Source organism: Asparagus officinalis, chromosome 5, assembly GCF_001876935.1.
Source record: "Asparagus officinalis chromosome 5, Aspof.V1, whole genome shotgun sequence".
NCBI lineage: Eukaryota > Viridiplantae > Streptophyta > Magnoliopsida > Asparagales > Asparagaceae > Asparagus > Asparagus officinalis.
Window position 1 is genome coordinate 15,518,300 of NC_033798.1, and position 20,928 is coordinate 15,539,227.

Genomic DNA, 20,928 nt, shown 5'->3' on the forward strand with positions numbered 1-20,928 from the left:
CCAACAAGCTAACCCAGTTTTTCCAAACTAACATCCTCATCCTCACCAGCCCACAAATCAATCAAATTCTGATCATGACAAACGTTTGAGTGTCTTAGAAAAGGGTTTAGAAGCTATGATCAAAGCTTCTACACAAACTACCAACATGTTGACCCAGTCATCCACCACTCTAAATTCCTTCATGCAAACCACATGCCAAGTGCTCAACTCGAACACTCAAGCCATAGCCCGGTTAGAAACCAAACTTGGGCAACTAGCCGCTACCGTGAGTGAGAGAGAAAAAGGAAAATTTCCAAGTCAACCTGTTGCAAACCCTAAAGACACTGGATCCAGTTCCAACAATCCAGCTCAATTGAATGCAGTACACACACTGCGATCAGGAAAACAAATAGACAATCAGGTTAGAAGGCCACTGGATCAAACCCCTTCTCCCATTCAAAACCTGGATCCAGTTCCAACAATCCAGCCCAATTGAATGCAATTCACACTCTGAGATCAGGGAAACAAATAGACAATCAGGTTAGAATGCCACCGGATCAAACCCCTTCTCCCATCCAACACACTCCTTCTGATGACCAAAACACTGAACTTGAGATTGAGCCTGATCTAGATAGGTATAGGCTCGTTGCCCCCTTTCCAGATAGACTCAAACCTAGAAAAAACTCCCCGCAGGTTAATAAAATCCTAGAAACGTTTAAACATGTCAAGATCAACATCCCTCTCCTAGATGCAATCGAACAAATTCCCTCTTATGCAAAGTTCTTGAAGGACTTATGCACTAAGAAAAGAACCACCAATGTTCCCGAGAAAGTCTTCTTAGCTGCCAACCACAGTGAAATTTTTTCGAAACCCATGCCGTTGAAATATAAGGACCCTGGTTGTCCTACAATTCCATGCGTCATAGGTAACACTCACATTGATAAGGCACTTCTAGACTTGGGAGCCAGCGTCAACCTCCTTCCTTATTCAGTCTATCAACAGCTAGGTGTAGGAGAACTTAAACCAATGAGATGCACCCTACAGTTAGCTGATAGATCTGTAAAAATTCCCAAAGGAGAGGTAGAGGATGTTCTGATCAAAGTTGGAGAGTTCATTTTCCCTGTTGATTTTATTGTCTTGGAAACGCAGCCTGTTTCCAATCTCAAAAGTCAAATCCCCGTCATTCTAGGAAGACCGTTCTTAGCCACCTCAAATGCTTTGATAAATTGTAGAACCGGTCAGATGAAACTATCTTTAGGAAATATGACTGTTGACCTCAATATCTTCAACCTAGGAAGGCAGCCTAGTGATCCATCTGATGAACCCATGGAAGTGAATTTCATTCAAGGAATATCCAGTGAACAACAAGAGGGAGAGTGTGAGTCTAATACAAATGCATCTGATTTAATGATTGAGGAGCTTTATGATGACGAACTAGAGAGAGAACCGCTGGACAATCATGTTTTTGCTATTGGCTGGCAACGAGAACCTTTAGAGATAGAACCCCGAGTCCAGCTTCGCCCATCTGTGGAGGAACCCCCTAAGTTAGAGCTCAAACCTCTACCCGAAAATCTAGAGTATGCCTACTTAGGGGAGAACGAGTCTTTACCAGTTATCATTTCTTCTGAGTTGACTACCGGTCAAAAGGAAGCTCTCTTAGCTGTTTTAAGAGAGAATAGGGAAGCCATTGGATGGACCATGGCTGATATCAAAGGGATTAGTCCAACCATTATTCAACACCGAATCCATTTGATAGATGATGCCAAACCTACTAGAGATCCTCAACGTAGGTTAAACCCAGTGATAAAAGAAGTCGTTAGGAAAGACATTCTGAAATGTCTCGATCATGGGATCATTTATCCCATTTTTGATAGTTCATGGGTGAGTCCAGTCCAAGTTGTTCCAAAGAAATCTGGGAGCACCGTGATCCAAAATGAGGCTAATGAGCTGATTCCCACTCGGATCCAAACTGGATGGCGAGTTTGCATTGACTACCGAAAACTTAACTTAGCCACTTGGAAAGATCACTTCCCTCTTCCTTTCATTGACCAAATGTTAGAGCGTTTAGCAGGACACGAGTTCTACTGTTTCCTGGATGGATATTCAGGATACAATCAAATCCCTATCGCTCCAGAAGATCAGGAGAAAACCACCTTCACTTGCCCGTATGGAACATTCGCATACCGACGCATGCCCTTTGGACTGTGTAACGCACCAGCCACATTCCAACGTTGCATGATCAGTATTTTTTCCGACATGGTAGAGCGATTTCTCAAAATTTTTATGGATGATTTTTCCATTTTTGGTGACACATTTTCCCAATGCTTACATCATCTTAAACTGGTCCTAGAACAGTGTAGGGAGAAAAATCTGACTCTCAATTGGGAAAAATGTTATTTCATGGTCAAACAAGGTATTGTCTTAGGACATGTAGTTTCCAATAGGGGAATTGAGGTGGACAAAGCTAAGGTTGATCTGATTTCCAATCTCCCTCCCCCAAAACAGTCAAAGATGTCAGATCGTTTCTTGGTCATGCTGGTTTTTACCGATGTTTCATCAAGGATTTTAGCAAGATTGCTAGACCCTTGACCAATCTCTTAGCCAGGGATACATCATTTGTCTTCTCTTCCGACTGTCTCAAAGCTTTTGAATATCTAAAAAAGGAGCTAACCACAGCTCCTATTATTCATGCACCGGACTGGACCTTACCCTTCGAACTGATGTGTGATGCATCTGATTTTGCGATTGGTGCAGTTTTAGGACAACGGTTTGATGGAAAACCGCATGTGATCTACTACGCCAGTAGGACTCTAAATGATGCCCAGCAAAATTACTCTATCACAGAAAAAGAGTTTTTAGCTGTAGCCTTTACCTTAGAAAAATTTAGGTCCTACCTCATCGGTTCCTTAACCAAAGTTTTCACAGATCATGCCGTACTAAAGTATCTTTTGACCAAAAAGGATGCTAAAGCACGGCTCATTAGATGGATTCTCCTTCTTCGAGAGTTTGACATTCAAATTCTTGATAGAAAGGGAACATAGAACCCCATAGCAGATCACCTCTCTCGACTCCCAAATGCACCAACATCAACTGTTCCAATCAATGAATATTTTCCAGATGAACAACTCTTAGAAATCCAATCTGTTCCATGGTTCGCTGACATTGTGAACTACATAGTCATGAACCAGATCCCTTCTCATTGGTCCAAATAGGATAGATACCGTTTTCTCTCCCAAGTAAAATACTTTTACTGGGATGATCCATATCTGTTCAAATACTGTCCTGATCAGATCTTTAGGAGGTGTGTTCCTATTGAAGAAACTAGGAGTGTTCTATCATTTTGTCATGAGCAAGCATGTAGGGGCTACTTTGGCCCAAGAAAAATAGCTGAAAAAATTCTTCAATCTGGGCTATATTGGCCCATTCTTTTCAAAGATTCATATGAGTTTTGCAAAACTTGTAACCGCTGTCAGGTTTTAGGGAATGTCACTAGGAGAAATATGATGCCCTTACAACCCATCTTATCTTTTGAACTTTTTGATCTGTGGGGTATCGATTTTATGGGACCATTTCCAAATTCCTTTGGAAATGTTTACATTTTAGTAGCCGTTGAATACATGTCAAAATGGGTTGAGGCGGTAGCTTGCAAAACTAATGACAATAAGGTCGTTGTCAATTTTTTGAAAGAGAACATTTTTGCACGGTTTGGAGTACCTCGAGCAATCATCAGTGACAACGGTACACATTTCTGTAACCATTCTTTTGAAGCTCTGATGAGGAAATATTCAATCACACACAAATTGTCAACTCCTTATCACCCCCAAACCAGTGGTCAGGTAGAGGTCACAAATAGGCAGATCAAACAAATCTTAGAAAAAACAGTTTATCATAACAGAAAAGATTGGTTTGTAAAATTATGTGATGCTCTGTGGGTATATAGAACAGCTTTCAAGGCCAATTTGGGGATGTCACCCTACAGACTAGTGTTTGGAAAAGCCTGTCACCTACCAGTAGAGTTGGAACATCGAGTAATGTGGGTGATAAAACAGTTAAATTTTGACTCAGACTCGGCAGGTAAGAACATATTGCTCCAAATAAATGAGTTGGAAGAAATTCGGAATGATGCATACATAAACTCAAAAATTTACAAAGAGAAAATAAAGATTTTTCATGACAAATCAATTTTACGAAAAAATTTCTCTCCAGGACAGAAAGTTTTATTGTACAATTCAAAATTGTATCTTTTTCCTGGAAAATTAAGATCAAGATGGACAGGTCAATTTTTTGTCAAACAAGTTCTCTCACATGGGGCTGTCGAGATAGAAAATCCTAAAAATGATAATATTTTTAAAATAAATGGTCAACGTCTGAAACCATTTTTAGAATTTTCTACGCTCGGAGAGGAAGAGGTGTTGGTTCTTCATGAACCTCATTATCTGTAAAAAAAAATTCTTTTGTTTCTTAAAAAAAACATAACAAAATTTGAATAAGTAACATAGGCTTTTTAAAAAAAATCACTTACAATTTTTTTTTCTATCCCTCTTATTTGATTTCTTCATCCTCATACTAACAGTAATTGCAGATTCTTATAATCATTGTCAACCTAACAAATGTAAGTTCTTTAATTTTATCTGTTTTACTTTGTGCTTCAACGAATTTGCATTGAGGACAATGCAAAATTTAGGTGTGGGGGTGAGAAGTACATATTGTCCTCTTTATTTTACCTTTTTAGTTGCATTTTTGTCATTTTTTCTTTTTTCTTTTTGTTAAAAAAAATTATTATAAAAATATTGTCACTTGCCAAATTAGTAGAGTTAAGTAATAATTGATCAAATTGATAGATTTTAAATTTTCTAGTTCTTAGTTAGTGACATATTCAAGTTCACCTTTTATGATAACTCCAAATAAAATTCTTAAGAAATGATTTTTCAACTAGTATACTTTACTTAAGTCTTACCTTAGATTTTTAATTAAAAACAATAATTTTTTTGCATGCTTAACTTAGAGTTGAAAATATTTTTTTCAAGTTATCTTGATTTACACATTTTTTTTCAAGACTATATATACTTACACACATATATATTTAAAAAAATAACCTTATAAAAGAAGAGTGCGAAAAATGGGCACAAAAAAAAACTCTTAAATTCAAGGTGATTCTATCTTATAAAGCCTAAGTTGACTGAGTAATTAAGTCCAAGGAGTATCTCTATACTTAATGACCTAAGCCCAATTGGGTTGTGATTCATTGGCCCAAAACTCGTTAAATGGTTACTTAGAAAGCCCGTTAAAATAGAAAAGATTTTCTAGGGGATTTACATTGGAGTTATATATAAAAACGTTTTCTTGATTATTAACTAGCTTCAATTAGAATGTTTAAATATATCAAGGAAAATCTGTTATTTACTGACTTATTTAACTTGGCAAGTTGACTGAATTTTATGGGTATATTCACTACAAACCCTCACGAGACTACAACTCGTCCACTAGGGTAACATAAGGGTTTAAAGGCTTGTTGTATGCGCTAAATACAACCGCGATTCCTGCGAAAGTGAGTTAGGATTTTCTTTTTATTTTCTTTGCTAGAGGACTAGCAAAAGTTTAGGTGTAGGGGTATTTGATAATCACATTTTATTATAATTTTATACTCTCATTATCTATTTTATATGAATAAATATACCACTAATAATTGCTTTTATCTTTAATTACAGGTTAATAAAGAATAAATCCCAAAAATCCCATCTCTCAACAAAGGCCCTTGAGTAAATGAAGAAATAAGGGAAGTCAAGAAGTCTAATGGAAATCAAGAAGCCCAATGGAAATTTAAGAAGCCGAAGTGAAAAATCAAACCAAAAGCCCAAGCCCACGAATTAAAGAAAAACACAAGCAAAAGAGCAAACAAAGAAATTGTGAAAAGCCCAAAAGAAATTCAGCACAAGTTCCTCCATCCAAGCCCACGAATTAAAGAAATTTAGCTTTCGAATTTGAAGGCCCAAAGCCCATCAAAAAAAATACACCAAGGAAGCTCTCCATGACCGGACCTGCTGCAAGATGTGGATTTTCATTTTTTTTTGAAAATCATACGTGAATGTATCAAGGGAACTCTCCATGACCGAACCTGCTGCAGATTAAGGGTTTTCATTTTTTTTGAAAATCACATGTGAGTGTACTTGGGCCTCCTACGTTGGGCCAAAGAAAAAAAATAAAAAACAAACACTAAAAAATGGAGTCCATGACAAATCCAACCCATTTCTTCTCTAGAAAATTTAAAGGTTGAGATTGCTTTGCTTGGGGCTCAAGATAAATCCAATGGATCACATTCATTAATGATTACTATAAATAGGGGTAGAGAGTGAGGGGTTGAGGGTGTGAAAAATTTTATAACTCTATTTGGAGAGGAGGGCTACTCTTAATTGAGAAGGCCTTCCAAAAATTGTAATTTTAGTTACAATTAATAATAATAATTTTTCTCCTTTTTAAATTTTCTTTTCTCCTCTTTGTTGAATGATGAGGATGGAGATGAAGAGCAATTTGAAGGTTTGTATTTCTTTTATTTTCCTCTTTTATTTTTTTTGTAATTTTTTTATTATTGCTTATTAGTTAGATTTACATTCATGCTTGTAGTGTAGATTTATTTTCTTGTCTTTTTTATTTCTTTTTACACTTTAATTTGTAGAGTAGATTTATTTTCTTACGTTTAATTTTTGCAATTTCTTTTGTAGTTTAGGTTTTTATTCTTTGTAGTTAGATTTATTTCTTGTTCATAGTTTAGATTTTTATTTTTTTATTTTTGTAATTAGTTCTTTTTCTTCTTGTTTTTATTTCTTAAGATGTGAAATTAATTCTTGTAGGAATCTTAGAATTGCATAAAACTAGTCTAATTTCCTTTATATTGTATGAATTATTCTCTTTCACTTAAAATGTTCATGTTTAGGATAATCAACTAGAGAACTAATCGGTAGAAGAAGAATTTGATAATCTATACTTATCTTAAATGATTTGATAGGTTATGCTTATGAATTCTAGGATTATTATCTTATTGTTGTTCTTATCATGAATAGTAATTTTGACTTAGATGATAATTTGATAGGTTATACTTTCCTTAAATGGTTTGATAGTCTATGCTTAATAAATCTAAGTTAAATTATGATAAAAAGAGAATAGTTTGTATTTTGTAATTAAAATTAGCTAGTGGATTACATTATAGATTTCTTACCTCTTTTGAATCCTCCATCTTAACTTTCTTAAATTTTCTTTTCATTCTTGCCTCTTTTGAATCCTCCATCTTAACTTTCTTAAATTTTCTTTTCATTCTTGGTTTTATTTCTTGATTTTATTCATTCTTCTTTCTTGCCTTGTGATTTTATTTATTCTTTGATTCTTTCTTCTCTAAAATTCAATTTATTATCTCTTGCATATATTCATAAAAATCACTCATCACATCTCTCTCCATAATCACACTTATTCTTTATTTCTAATTGTCACGCACAAAACATAAGAACCAATTCTAATAATCTCTTAAAATCACCTTCCTCGTGGGATCGATATTTTTTATACTATAACTTGATCAATTGTGCACTTGCAATTTTGGTACATAATTATGCTGCATCACCGTGTGCGTGCCGACAAAAGGAATGTTCTTATAGTTTTATCGACTCTGCTATGGACTAGTTTTCTACCTTTACGCCTTGGCTCACATACAATCGCAGGTACATCAGGGCGTGCTAGTGCAATTTTATCCATCAGATTATTATTTTGTGTCAAGGAAAAGTCAGCAACTGTTTCGTTGGCCAAGATAACCTCCTCATCGTGATCTTCGTCAGACACGGCTTCATGAATATAGACTCTTGGCGAATTCTTAAGGATAATCCATTCGTCATTTTTCATTATATCTTTTACATAAAAGCACTGTTTAGCATGAGCAGCTAATATATACTTTTCAGTCTGATATATTTTCTTGTTAAGATTAACGAGTGTTTAACCGTAGTCATCCTTTCGTCTTTTTCAGCTCACACCAACGAACCTTAAACATCACATGTCTGACATCCTTATTAATCCCATAGAAAATCTTCATGGTGTCTTCTACCTGACCGTAGCAATAGATTTCACCTTGTATCGGATTTAGATCTTTTGAACTAGCGTATGACAGTTACGAGAAGGAGCAGAACACACCGCTGTTTTGCTTTTGTCATCTCTCTTCGAAGCCAATGGTATTAAACCTAAAACCGTTGACGCAGTAGCCTCTATAATTCTTAACCACGTTACAAGGACCTCTGGCATATAAACATACTTTCTGAGACAGGTTAATCCCATTTGTAATCCATTGGTCAACCTTTAAGAAATAAAACAAATAGTTTAAATATCTGGTGGTAGGCATGTATATGTGATATACGAATCAGAAATGTAAAAAGATCTTACTTTACCCTTCAGCCATGCAGGAAATTGTCTAGAGTGTGTGTCCATAACTCTTTTATTTTTGGTTTTGCATTTAAGAGTAGTCTGGACATATCGGATGTGAAGCCTAGAATAAAATCATTTATAACGGTTAAATAGAGATAATTATTGTGATGTGATATGATCTGATTCAAACAGCTAAATACTTACACCGCGTATATGTTAAATATAGTATCATTGCTCAAGATATACGTGTGGGCTTGATCTAGCTCTATTATGGAGAATCTAGTGTCCTCCCCATGATCATTATAGAATATTCCGTTAATTATTCATTGGGGACGGTGGAGCCTTATCTCCACACCCTGTAAGTAACGAGAGATAAAATTCAAACTCTCGTTACTTATGTAGTTCTCTGCGATCGACCCTTCAGGACGTGCACGGTTATGCATCAGTTGTTTCATGAAACCCAAATACCTACAAGCATATAGTTTCATGATTTGTGACAAAATAAAACTGAGTAACAAAATTTGACAAATATTAATTGAACATTATAATAATAAATACCTCTCCACAGGGTATATCCAGCGATATTGAACTGGTCCTGCGATGTGGGCTTCATATGATAAATGTATTGTGAGATGCACCATGACCGTAAAGAACGATGGTGGAAATAGAATTTCCATTTTACACAGTGTATTGGCTACACGTCCCTCTAACTCTTCAAACTCCCTGACATCAATCACCTTGGAGCACAACTGCTTGAAGAAACCGTAGAATTCTATTACCACCATCGTTAGTTCCTCCTCAGCATGTCACAACGCAACCGGGAGAAGTTGATGTAATAGAATATGATGGTCATGTGTCTTGAGTTCTAAAATTTTTTTGTCCTCAATATGCACATTTGCTGAAATGTTTGAAGCATAACCATCCGCTGTCTTCACAGACTTTAGAAATAAACACATATTGTGGACCTCATCCTTCGACAGTGTGACACGGGAGGCTGGGAGTTCAAACTTTCCGTCATCCTTATCTATAGCTTGTAGTTCAGGACGGATGTTCAATTCTGTTAGGTTTCGACGTGCCCTTAAGTCATCTTTCAATTTTTTCTCGTCCTGCAACAAAGTGTTCAAGAGATTCTCACATATATTCTTCTCGATGTGCATGACATCCAAGTTGTGACGTATTTTTAAACTTCTCTAATATGGCAACTGATAAAATATGCTGAATTTTGACCATCTATGTGGAAGTTCAGTGCCCTTAGAGACACGCCCATGTGACTGGATATTGCGACGCTTATTTCCTTTCGAATTGCCTTTGAGAAATAGCTTACCATTTCCCTTTCCCTTCCAATTTTGCTTCAATATTTTTCTCCTAAACCCCAAATGGATTTTCTTTGTTGAATCTTTTATTTCCAAATATTTTTCTAGGTAGAGGATGTAGAAACTCAAATATTTCTTCCCTGGTCAACCTTAGTAGTGCCGGTCTGTTTTCTGGATTGCCATTGAACTTTCCTACTAACTTTCTGAACTTATACCCTGTAAGCAACCATCTTCTGTGTTGCTAATAATAGAACTTACGGCTGTATTTTAGGAACTTTCCCTCATAGTCTGACATGCAAACCGGACAAGCAATCTGACCCTTCGTCGACCATCCAGACAGGTTAGCGTATGCCGGGAAGTCATTAATTATCCACATGACCATTGCCCGCATACAGAAAGACTCCTTACCATAAGCATCATAAGTGCTGACACCTTTCCAGAGAAGCTTCAGGTCGTTAATTAATGGTTGGAGGAAAACATCGATGTCATTTCTAGGAGAATATCTTCCAGGGATCAGGAGTGACAGTATCATGTATGACTACTTCATACACATCGATGACAGTAGGTTGTATGCTATCAACAACACTGGCCAGGTAGACTAAGCGGAGCTCATTAATCCAAACGGATTAAATCCGTCGCTAGCAAGCCCTAGCCTAATATTCCGAGACTCCTTACCAAAGTCGGGGTATATACGATTGATGTGCTTTCATGCCTCACCGTCAGCAGGATGTCTCAGTTTCCCGTCCTCTTTGCGTTCAGTCGAATGCCATAACATATTCTCAGCTAGCTCGGCAGACATAAAAAATCTCTGCAGCCTAGGAATAATTGAAAAATATCAGAGAACCTTCATAGGGATTCTGTTCTCCTTATTGGATTCATTGCCTTCGGATGTGCCCGTATGTTCTTTCCAGCGTGATACATGACATGTCAGACATTCCTCCAGAGCTTCATTAACCTTATTGTACAGGATGCAGTCATTAGGACATACGTCTATCTTCTTGTAATCAAGCCCCAGCGTATTAACAGTCTTGTGAGCTTCGTAATAGGTTGCGTGGATGCTCTTCTCGCCGCCTAGAATGACTTTCCTGAGCAAGTCTAATAACATCTTGAAATGTGTAACAACCATCCCACTAAGTGTTTGGATATGAAGAAGCCAAAGCATAAAAGAAAGCCTTGTGAACTCCTTGCACCCCTCGTATAACGGTGACTCGTTTTCTTTAACAAGTCTCATCAATCGGTCTACATCTTGAAACATATCAGTAGTGTTGACATCACTCGAAGACGACGCGGCAAGAATATCTTTCAACATATCAGTCGTGTCAACTGTCGGATTATCGACATCAGTGAACTCTTCCTCTAATTGCATCATCGGGATGCCTTCACCGTGATGACTCCAAAATGCATAAGAGCTATCAAATTCATTGATTGACAGATGGAAACTTATGTCACTCCTAGTGAGCATTTTATCATTCCTACAATTCTTGCAAGGATAGAAAATCGACCCGCTCAGCGATCGTAGAGGGTTGGTGTCAGAGTAGGCTAAGAAAGCTTCTATCCCATCCTTGTATCGGGTGTCTAGATGCCTCCGATCACGTGGTATGCTCAAATTTGTCAGGAACTGTCCGCATCTAGAATTTAAAAATTAATGGAAGTGAGCATATCCTTACATATATCATTTTAATTTAGGACAATTGTGTGTGACCGGGTGTCAGAGGAAGGCTTCTATCCCATTAGGTATGTAAACGTGACGTGTATATGTATTTACGTGTGTTCAAGTGTACTTTTATTTTATTAAAATTTTGGCAGCATCTACCCGCTGTTCTCCGAGTACATTGTAGTAGGAAGGATATACTCCTGCATATCCCTCCGACATTTGTACACGGAGAACAACGAGTAAGCACCGTCGAAACTCTGACAAAATAAAAGTACACAAGAACATACGTAAATACATATACACGTCATGTTTACATACCTAACCCGTCCACAATGGACAGATCTAATAAATATTTATATATATGTCCCCCCATCACATACGTGTACGAAAAGGTTTTTCGGACCAAACACGATGGTCTCGTATCAGCCAACCATCTCGTACACGTATATGACAGGTAAATAAAGAGATTATATATAGTATTTATTAGACGAGGAATTCTACGGCTCGAAAATATATGTGTGTACAATTCCTATGTAATTAGCGATGTAATAGTTATACTAACCTTCAACGTAACTCTCACTATAACCCTCAATGTAAGCCTCACCTAACCCTAACACTCACCTAATCCTAACCCTCACCCTCTCCATAACCCTCACCCTCACCCTCGCCATAACACCCGACCTCGCCCTCTCCTTCACCCAAACCCTAACCCTAAACCTCACCCTCACCCTAACCCTCACCAACCCCTAACCCTTAGAGGGGGGGTGATTAGGGTCTTATGCTAATCTAATCCGATTTTATGTCAATTAAAACTTATTAATAAGTTATCCTAGCAAATATGAAATACCACAAGATATATAAGCTAGGATAAGCAATGCAAACAAAGAGATATATCCTATATGATGAATATGTATATGCAAGGATATATAAACTAACACAAGATGATATATCCTATCAAAGAGATATACAATATGATATATGTATATGCAAGGATATAAAAATTAACACAAGGGTAAAACAAACTAAACTAGATAGTGGGCAACAAGCAATATACAAAGGCGATATAAGATATAAACATAAAAGTAAGTGCGCCAAAGCAATCATAGACAAACGATATGATTACGGAGTTCGGTCCCCACGACCTACGTCTCCGCTCCTCACCTCGAGGAGATCTCCACTATCACAACCGGGTTTTCTACGTTCACCCGAACAACGTTTACACCACACAATACAATCACTATGCAATCACACCTTACACACTAAGTGTTGGTCCTAGCCCGTGTCCTCCTCCTCAAGTGCTCGGTTACAACCTCTCCCTAGGCACGTCAACCGACGCCACTCCTCTTGGATTCGACCCCGTCTCTCACCACACACTTCTCTCGGTGTACAAGTGTATTACAAGTGAATCCTCACAATTAAGCACAATATAATAAATGATTGTTCTCTCTAACAAGGTGAGAACTCAATTAAGCTCACTCTCAATGTCACAAACCCACAACCCTAAATTATACTATGAATGTAAATACAATAAGCTCAAAGGTTGTGTGTGAACAAAGAGATATAAATCAAAACTAAACCTAAAACTCAATATAAATCTAGCTTATGGAAATTATAATCAAAATAATAAATTGCTAGATGAGTTTAGAAACACTTTCAATAGATCAAGAGATGGAGAGAGAATAGTTGGATGCCCAAACACCAATAGATGATCTCCTCAAGCTCTTGTGAAATTGATTCCTCAAACCAAACTCTCAATTTGCTTAAAAGCTTTTTAAACACACTTAAACCAAACTAAAACCCTTGTTAAAAACTTTCTTAAACTTGTTTAAAAACTCTCATTAGATAACTTGAGAGTTGAAGACAATGGGGTATTTATACCCTCTCACAACTCAGCCAAAAACGTGAGCAAAAGACAAAAAACAACGGTCAAAAAACTAGCCGTTGGAAGCAGAAAAAGACCTCGTCGGTCGACCGGAATTTTCATCGGTCGACCGGAAAATTTCATCGGTCGACCGGACCGGTCGACCGACAGCAATCTGTCGCCCAGTGAACTTTTGACCTCAGGTTCGGTCGACCGGTGCGGTCGACCGAAAACAGATATGACAGGTTCGGTCGACCGTACCGGTCGACCGAAAACTAACACTCAAAAACCTGATTTTAAAATGCTGTTTAAAAATATCAAATAAATTCCAAAAAATGTAAAACTTTGGGGAATGATTGTAGACATGATAATAAACATGCTACAATGACTGGTTTTGAAAAAGGACTTCCCAAATGAAAAATATCATCATTTTACAAAATAGTCCAAAACATGAAAACCTGAAAATTGATATTTTGATATTTTGACTTAAACAACATTTTGAAACCTTATGAAATGATTGTATAGACTTGATAAAAGATATAACATGTTGTTATGAAGTCTATAACCTAGAAATATAATATTTTCATAAAATTGCATATTCTATGCAATATATTCAAAACACTAAATATGATTTCATTAAATATAAGCTTGTTAAAGATGAAATCATATATATACATATAAGCATGAAACAAAATAGTATTTTCCAATTCTATGCATTTGTTTCATATATAAACTTGAAAACTATAAAACCAAAAACATATGTATATATATATATATGTATCACTATATATATATACGAAGAAACCAATAAAATGTGTGTGTATAGATATTGAGCTTAACGTATTAAACACACATAATATAAACCCTAAACTAAATTACCCAAGCTAGATCTTGATCTTCAATAAGCTCTTCTAGGTAATCTCTCGGATGAAGCTTTAACTTGGATCTTGAACTTTGAATAGCAAGGCTTCACCGATATTCCGCCAACCTTCATTGGATATCATCGTTGAAGCGCTATTCCATCCATCCTCCAACATATTGTTTGCCTAGAATAAATATAAAACACAAATACTAGACAAACAATATTAGATGTAAATTGTTTGTTAAACATCATCAAAACAAGAAGGCCAACAACCCTAACCCTAACCCTCGCCCTCGCCCTCGTCCTCGCCATAACCTCTCACCCTCGCCCTCACCCTCTCCCTTACCCTAACCCTAACCCTAACCCTCACCCTCATCCTTACCCAACCCTAACCCTCGCCTAAACCTAACCCTAACCATATCGCTATACCGACAGAAACCTAACCCTAACCCTCTCCCTCACCATAACCTCTCGCCCTCGCCCTCTCCCTCACCCTAACCCTAACCCTAACGCTAACCCTAACCCTCACCCTCACCTAACCCTAACACTAACCCTCACCCTCACCCTCACCCTCACCTAACCCTAACCTTAACCCTCACCCTCACCCTCACCTACCCCTAACCATCGCCTAACCCTAACCCACACCCTCACCCTCACCCTCACCTAACCCTAACCTTAACCCTCACCCTCACCCAACCCTAACCTTAACCCTCACCTAACCCTAACCCTAACCATAACCCGTACTAAATTTAATTTTTTATATTATAATTTCATCAAGATGAACATTTTTATTAGGTTTTGGATTTTTTTCCATAATTTTTTTGTTTTGTAAAAATTAAACTCTAATTATAATTAATAAATATTATTAATAAATTCAAAACTAATAAAAAGGAATCTCTCTTTCTCTCTCTCCCCCCACCTTGACCCTTCTCTCTGCCTCTCTCTCGTCGGTCGGTCGACCTGGGCCACGAACGTTCGATCTAGCGAGAGAGACGGCAGAGAGAAGTTTAAGCCGTCGGGGAGAGAGAATAAAAGAGATGAGAGGGGGGGAGAGAGGAGATTTGAAGGGGGAGAGGGGTGACCTGAGAGGGGGGGATGAGAGAAGAGAGAATGGTTGGTAGCGCGGAGGCTTGTCCGAAGGGCCAGCGACGGCGGCGACTCGTCAGGAACGGCGGGCCAGAGGCAGCGCGGTCTGGTGTCGACGCGAAGAGAATGATCTAGGGAGGGGAGGGGGATGAGAGAGGGATTTGGGGATAAATCCCTCTCTCGGATCGGGCGCGGGCTGCCCAAAAAATTTGGGCGCCCGCGCCCAAAAAATTTTCCCAGAAAACTTTTTTAGCGACGGAAAATCCGTCGCTCAAAAAGTTTTTAGCGATGGAAATTTTCCATCGCTAAATTTCCGTCGGGAAATTTTAAGCGACGGAAAATTTCCTTCGCTAAAACACCTCTTTCCGTCGGCAAAAATTATTTGCCTACAGAACTATAGAGACGAAAATTTCCGTCGCTATAATTTTTGCCGACGGAACTATAGCGACGAAATTTTCGTCGCTATATGTTATGTTATAGCGACGGAAATTTCCGTCGCTATAGTTCCGTAGGCAAAACTCTATTTTCTAGTAGTTCCGTAGGCAAAACTCTATAGTTCCGTAGGTAAAACTCTATATGTTATGTTATACCACTTTAGTTTTGAAAACCAAAAATAAATTTGGAAACTACTACAGTCGAAACCACTATTTTTGGTAGTGAAAATCTTAGGTGTCGTGATATCATTCATTGAAATTGAGATATATGGTAAAGATTGAGAAATTTTGATACTCTCCAATTATCACCTAATTGGAGAAGATCTGAATCCTAAATTCTTAATATTGAGTAAATGTGATTAACAATAACTAACTTAATTAAGGAGGATAATCTGTACATGATGAGAATCGAGGGATTAATTTTTATTTGTAGGTGTAAAGATAGTAATTCATATCCAATTCACCCTATTAATAAAAAACTGAAAGTTAAGAGATAATTTCCCAAGGAAAGAAATATATCTTAAAGAAACTAGTATGTTATATGTGCATTTGCACGTGATGCATGATAAATTATAAATTAACATATGTTATTAAATTAGTTTTTAATGTTAAATTTATAATTTAAACAATAAGTTTAGGGGTTATCTCAAAACATCAAAGTTTTAGGGATCCATTCTAGTATAGTCCCAACATAAATTTTCTATAAAGAAAATGACTACCAAAGAGATTAAGTATCCTTATGGTCCAAACTCTGTAGTTTTTACATAATGGTTTGCTTTAGATTATAAATTTAAGGATATATTAACGTTATCTAATTTCTTATATTGCTAAATTGGGTACACATCATTTTTATTTAACCCTCAATTGTAATTAAACTTTCCTATTGACTCTTCATCTCTCCAAATAATTTGATTATCCATCCTCCTATATATTTTTTTTCTAGAAGTTGCTCTTTAGTGTTTATTTTCTCCTTTCATCGGAGTCCAAATCAAAATAGTTAGCTACTACATTAGCACATTGTACATAATTTGTACAATATTAGGCACAGTTCTATGGTATAACTACAAACAAGTTCTTTATTCTTCTAAACAAAGAACTTGAAGAAAATATTGGCCAAACATTTCTCATATTTAACTTAATCAAGATGAAAATTGGGTCTTTCTACATGCGTGAAGAGGTCTTCAAATAATATAATTTTGGTTAGTTGCTCTAAAACATTATCCTTCATCATATTATTGCATATGCCTCACTATATTTTCAAGCTGAATAGTAATTATGTAAAACGAAATTAAGAATGAGTGCTTAACCCAAAATACAATTAATTTCATCGGAACCCAAAAATCCTTACAAGATAACTAACATGATAATTAGTACTTAACCAAAAACATAATTTCGAAGGAAATTAATAGTCATTAGAACCACACAAACTTTAATACTTATAGTTATTGGGGATTATTAAAATTGAGAGTGCATAAAAGGAAATCAAAAGTTTAACATATCAATCCTCTTTTATAAGTAGTAAAGATAAAGATAAAGATAAAGATTATATACGGCCCATATAAGTAAGAAGGTCAAGATATTACAAAAAGTGCACCAATAGATAATGAATAGAACAACTTAATTAAGACGGTCACTTAATTAGCTTAATTAATTCAGCTTCGTGTAATAAATTTAAGAAACAAGCTCACAAATATAAATGCGAGTATAAATTCAGTTTCTACATCTTGCACATTTTTCCTCCTTAAAATTTACTCCACCTTTGGTGGCAAAATACCAGCGACAGGAATTGGTCAGGGACAAAACAACGAGGATTCTTGTTCTCGTTCGCGCGCGAGCCTCCCAAAAAAAAAAAAAAAAAAAAAAAAGGAAAACAAATTAAACTACAAACCCTGAAACTCCGGAGAAACGAGTGAAGGGGGAAAAAGAAGAAAAAAAACTCTTAAAACAACCAATTCATCCCTATTTAACCCCTCATAAATCCTCCTCAGAATCAACCCTCATCCTATTCCCGAACAAACAAATAACGTGCCAAACACCTACGCGTTGTTGTTCGAGGAAACATAGGGAGAGGATACAAATGAAGGTGGTGGTATCCGCCGTTGCCCTGGTGGTGCTCTTGGCGGCGATCGCGGGGATCGCCAGAGCGGAGGATCCTTATATTTTCTTCACGTGGAACGTAACCTACGACACCATCTCCCCTCTCGGCGTTCCTCAGAGGGCGATTCTTATCAACGGGCAGTTCCCCGGCCCCAACATCAACTCCACCACGAACAACAACGTCGTTATCAACGTCTTCAACAACCTCAACGAGCCCTTCCTTCTTTCTTGGTTCGTAAATATTTAACATAGTCCTTAATTAATTACAAATATCATCCTTAATTAATTAAACTTCCCTATGACTAAGACACACGTTGTCGTCAACAACTAACTAGATGCGTGCGTCTGATCATATCTAGCTACAAATTAATAGATTTTTTTTAGAAGAAATTTTCAAAACAGCCTCAAATCATGTTTTAATTTTCAAAACCGACTTTCTTTTTTTTTTACCAAAATCGACCCACTTTTTACCACGTCAGCTTAATCTCATTCCTAAACAGTCGGGGTTGGCAACCCCGACTGTCTAGGAGGTTGTTAAACCCCAATTAAAAGTCTTAAACCCGATTTTTATGTCCTAAATAGTCGGGGTTGGCAATATCGACTAATTAGAAAATGAGATTAAGCTGACGTGGCAAAAAATGAGTCGATTTTGGTAATAAAAAAAAATGAGTCGGTTTTGAAAATTAAACATATGATTTGAGGCTGTTTTGAAAATTTCTTCATTCTTTTTATAATTGAAATCTTGACTTTTGGGATTCCAAATTCTTACCGATCGAACAGGAATGGATCAACAGAGAAGAACTCGTGAGGACGGCGGTCCCGGGCACCAACTGCCCATCCGGCCGGCCAACTTCACCTACCACTTTCAAGTAAAGACCAGATCGGCAGCTACTTACTACCATCCACGATGCAGAAGGCCGCCGGCGGCTTCGCGGCTCCGCATCAACACCCCCCTCATCCCGTCCGTCGCCGACCGCCGAGACTACCCGCCTAATCGGATGGTAACAAGAGCCAGCACGACTCCTCCGCCGCATCCTCGAGAGGCCGCAGCAATCGCCGCCCTCTGGTTCCTCAATCGAACGGAAGTCGCAGGACGTCCGCCAAGGACCGATTCCCCGTTTTCACACATGGAAGCGGTAATAATCATCCTGTAATTAGAGACAGACTAAATGTGCGTGCAATGTTTTTGCGTCCTCATTTCTTATTTTCAGGCAGACCACGCTAACCGGTCGCAACTCGGCATAAGACTCGCTGACAAGCTTCCGTCCAGGCCACAAGCTGCGCTGGTCGAGAATGGACGATCCACACGTGCAGATCGAATAACTCCCTCGAACGTCCACTGCATGATTCCGCCCCGTCACACACCAGCCGACCAGACGCGTCAGAACTACGATACATGTCGCCGTCGAACGCGTTCACAAAGTACTTCCCTAGACCGCACAGGCGTGTCCGGTACGCCGGGACCAAGACCACTTCCCCCCCAGAACAGCGACCTGCCAGCCGCCCCGTCGGCATGGCTGGCCTCAACCAGTGCGGTCGTTCCCTGGAACCTGACGCCCGCGCCCCGCCCAACCCGCAAGGGTCATACACACCCACACAATTAACATCACGAGGACTATTAAGATCGTGTCGCACGCGGGCAACTTTGAAGGGAAGAAGATTTATGCACTGAATGGGATATCTCACGTGGACACGGCCACCCCTTTGAAGCTGTTGGAGTATTTTGGGCTCGCTGGTAAGGAGTTCAAGTATGATCTGATGAAGGACGAGCCCGCTGCTGCTGATGGTGGGCCCATTACTGCCAGGGCCCCTAACGTGCTCAGAGCTGAGCACAGGACTTACATTGAGATCATCATTGAGAACGCTGAGAGGAGCCCCAATTTCTTCCATTTGGATGGTTACTCCTTCTTTACCGTTGGGTAAGTAGGTATATTTACTCATTCTATATTTACTTTGGTTTCTAAGCTCACGTGGAAATCTGATGTGAACGTTGATGGCAAATGTCTAATTCTGACCATCACATGATTTTCGTGGCAGTTTAAGAACTAACGGAAAAAAAAGGAAAAAAAAAAAGAGATGAAGCATAATAAGACTAGATGTAAAAATAAGAGTCACCTAGCAGACCAAAAAAAAGATTGTGGTAAAAACTTTGTTGTTGCATTTAGGATGGGAGGAGGAACCTGGTCCCCAGACAAAAGAAGCGGCTACAATCTCCTCGATGCGGTGAGCAGGCACACGATACAAGTGTACCCCAAATCGTGGACGGCGATCATGACGACTTTCGACAACGTCGGGGTGTGGAACTTCCGGTCAGAGATATGGGAGAGGCGATACCTCGGACAGCAGATGTACATCAGTGTCCTGAATGAAGCAAGGTCAGTAAGGGACGAGTACACCATGCAAAACACTACTGCTCTCTGCGGCGCCGTCGTGGGCCTCCCGACGCCGGCCCCATACACATAAATCCTTGACGGTCGCCTCGTTCTCGTCGCAGATGATGATATTGACAAAATTAGGTTACTTGCCTTCTACGGAAAGAGAGGAGTTTAATTTTCATCTGTGTGAGGGGGGAGGAATAATGAGATGAGATTGAATGAGTGTTTATAGAGTGAACAATAAATGTCTCATATATATATATATATATGGGGTATTTTTTTTACTTTTATTAAGATTCTCAGTAGTGTTATGTTCTGAATATGTTACTGTGTATTTCGTTGTGTTTGTTTTATTGGCATGTTGTATGTAATTACTGATAGTAAATTCATAATATATAGTTGAAGTTTCTCCTTGTATTTCGTTCATGTTTTAAGTAACTAGTTGAGATGCACGTGCAATGCACGTGGTTAAATATTATGAGTTGAGATGCACATGATTGAATATCATGATTATTTAAATTGATAAAAATAAAGTAAAAATAAAAAAAGAAAATAAAGTTTTTTGTGGGATTGATCATCAGCTCAATAATCTCTCTCTCAAATAAAATATTATCATTGTTTCCTTTAACCCAGACTGAGGCTACGTAATCTACTATTTGTGAGTTATAAACACATTAATTTAATACAATATCTCTATTTATTAATATCTCGAAGTGTTCAAAAGATGGGTGATCATTCAATTAGCAAAAAAATTTGCATATGAATTTACTTGTAGTATGTCCATTAAACTTTTAGTTGTGATTTGACTCATATTCATGTTAACTTTTAGTTGGTGTTTCACTCATATTTATAATATTTAATATTCTTATT

At 37.9% G+C, this 20,928-nt stretch overlaps 1 protein-coding gene across 1 annotated transcript; it reads left to right on the plus strand.

The window, feature by feature from the left end:
• LOC109841557 (L-ascorbate oxidase homolog) lies at positions 17,627-20,466 on the plus strand. Its single transcript, XM_020410519.1, has 3 exons — positions 17,627-17,914; positions 19,264-19,602; positions 19,849-20,466. The coding sequence occupies exons 1-3, from the start codon at positions 17,664-17,666 to the stop codon at positions 20,144-20,146; spliced, it is 888 nt and encodes a 295-aa protein (XP_020266108.1). The 5' UTR covers positions 17,627-17,663; the 3' UTR covers positions 20,147-20,466.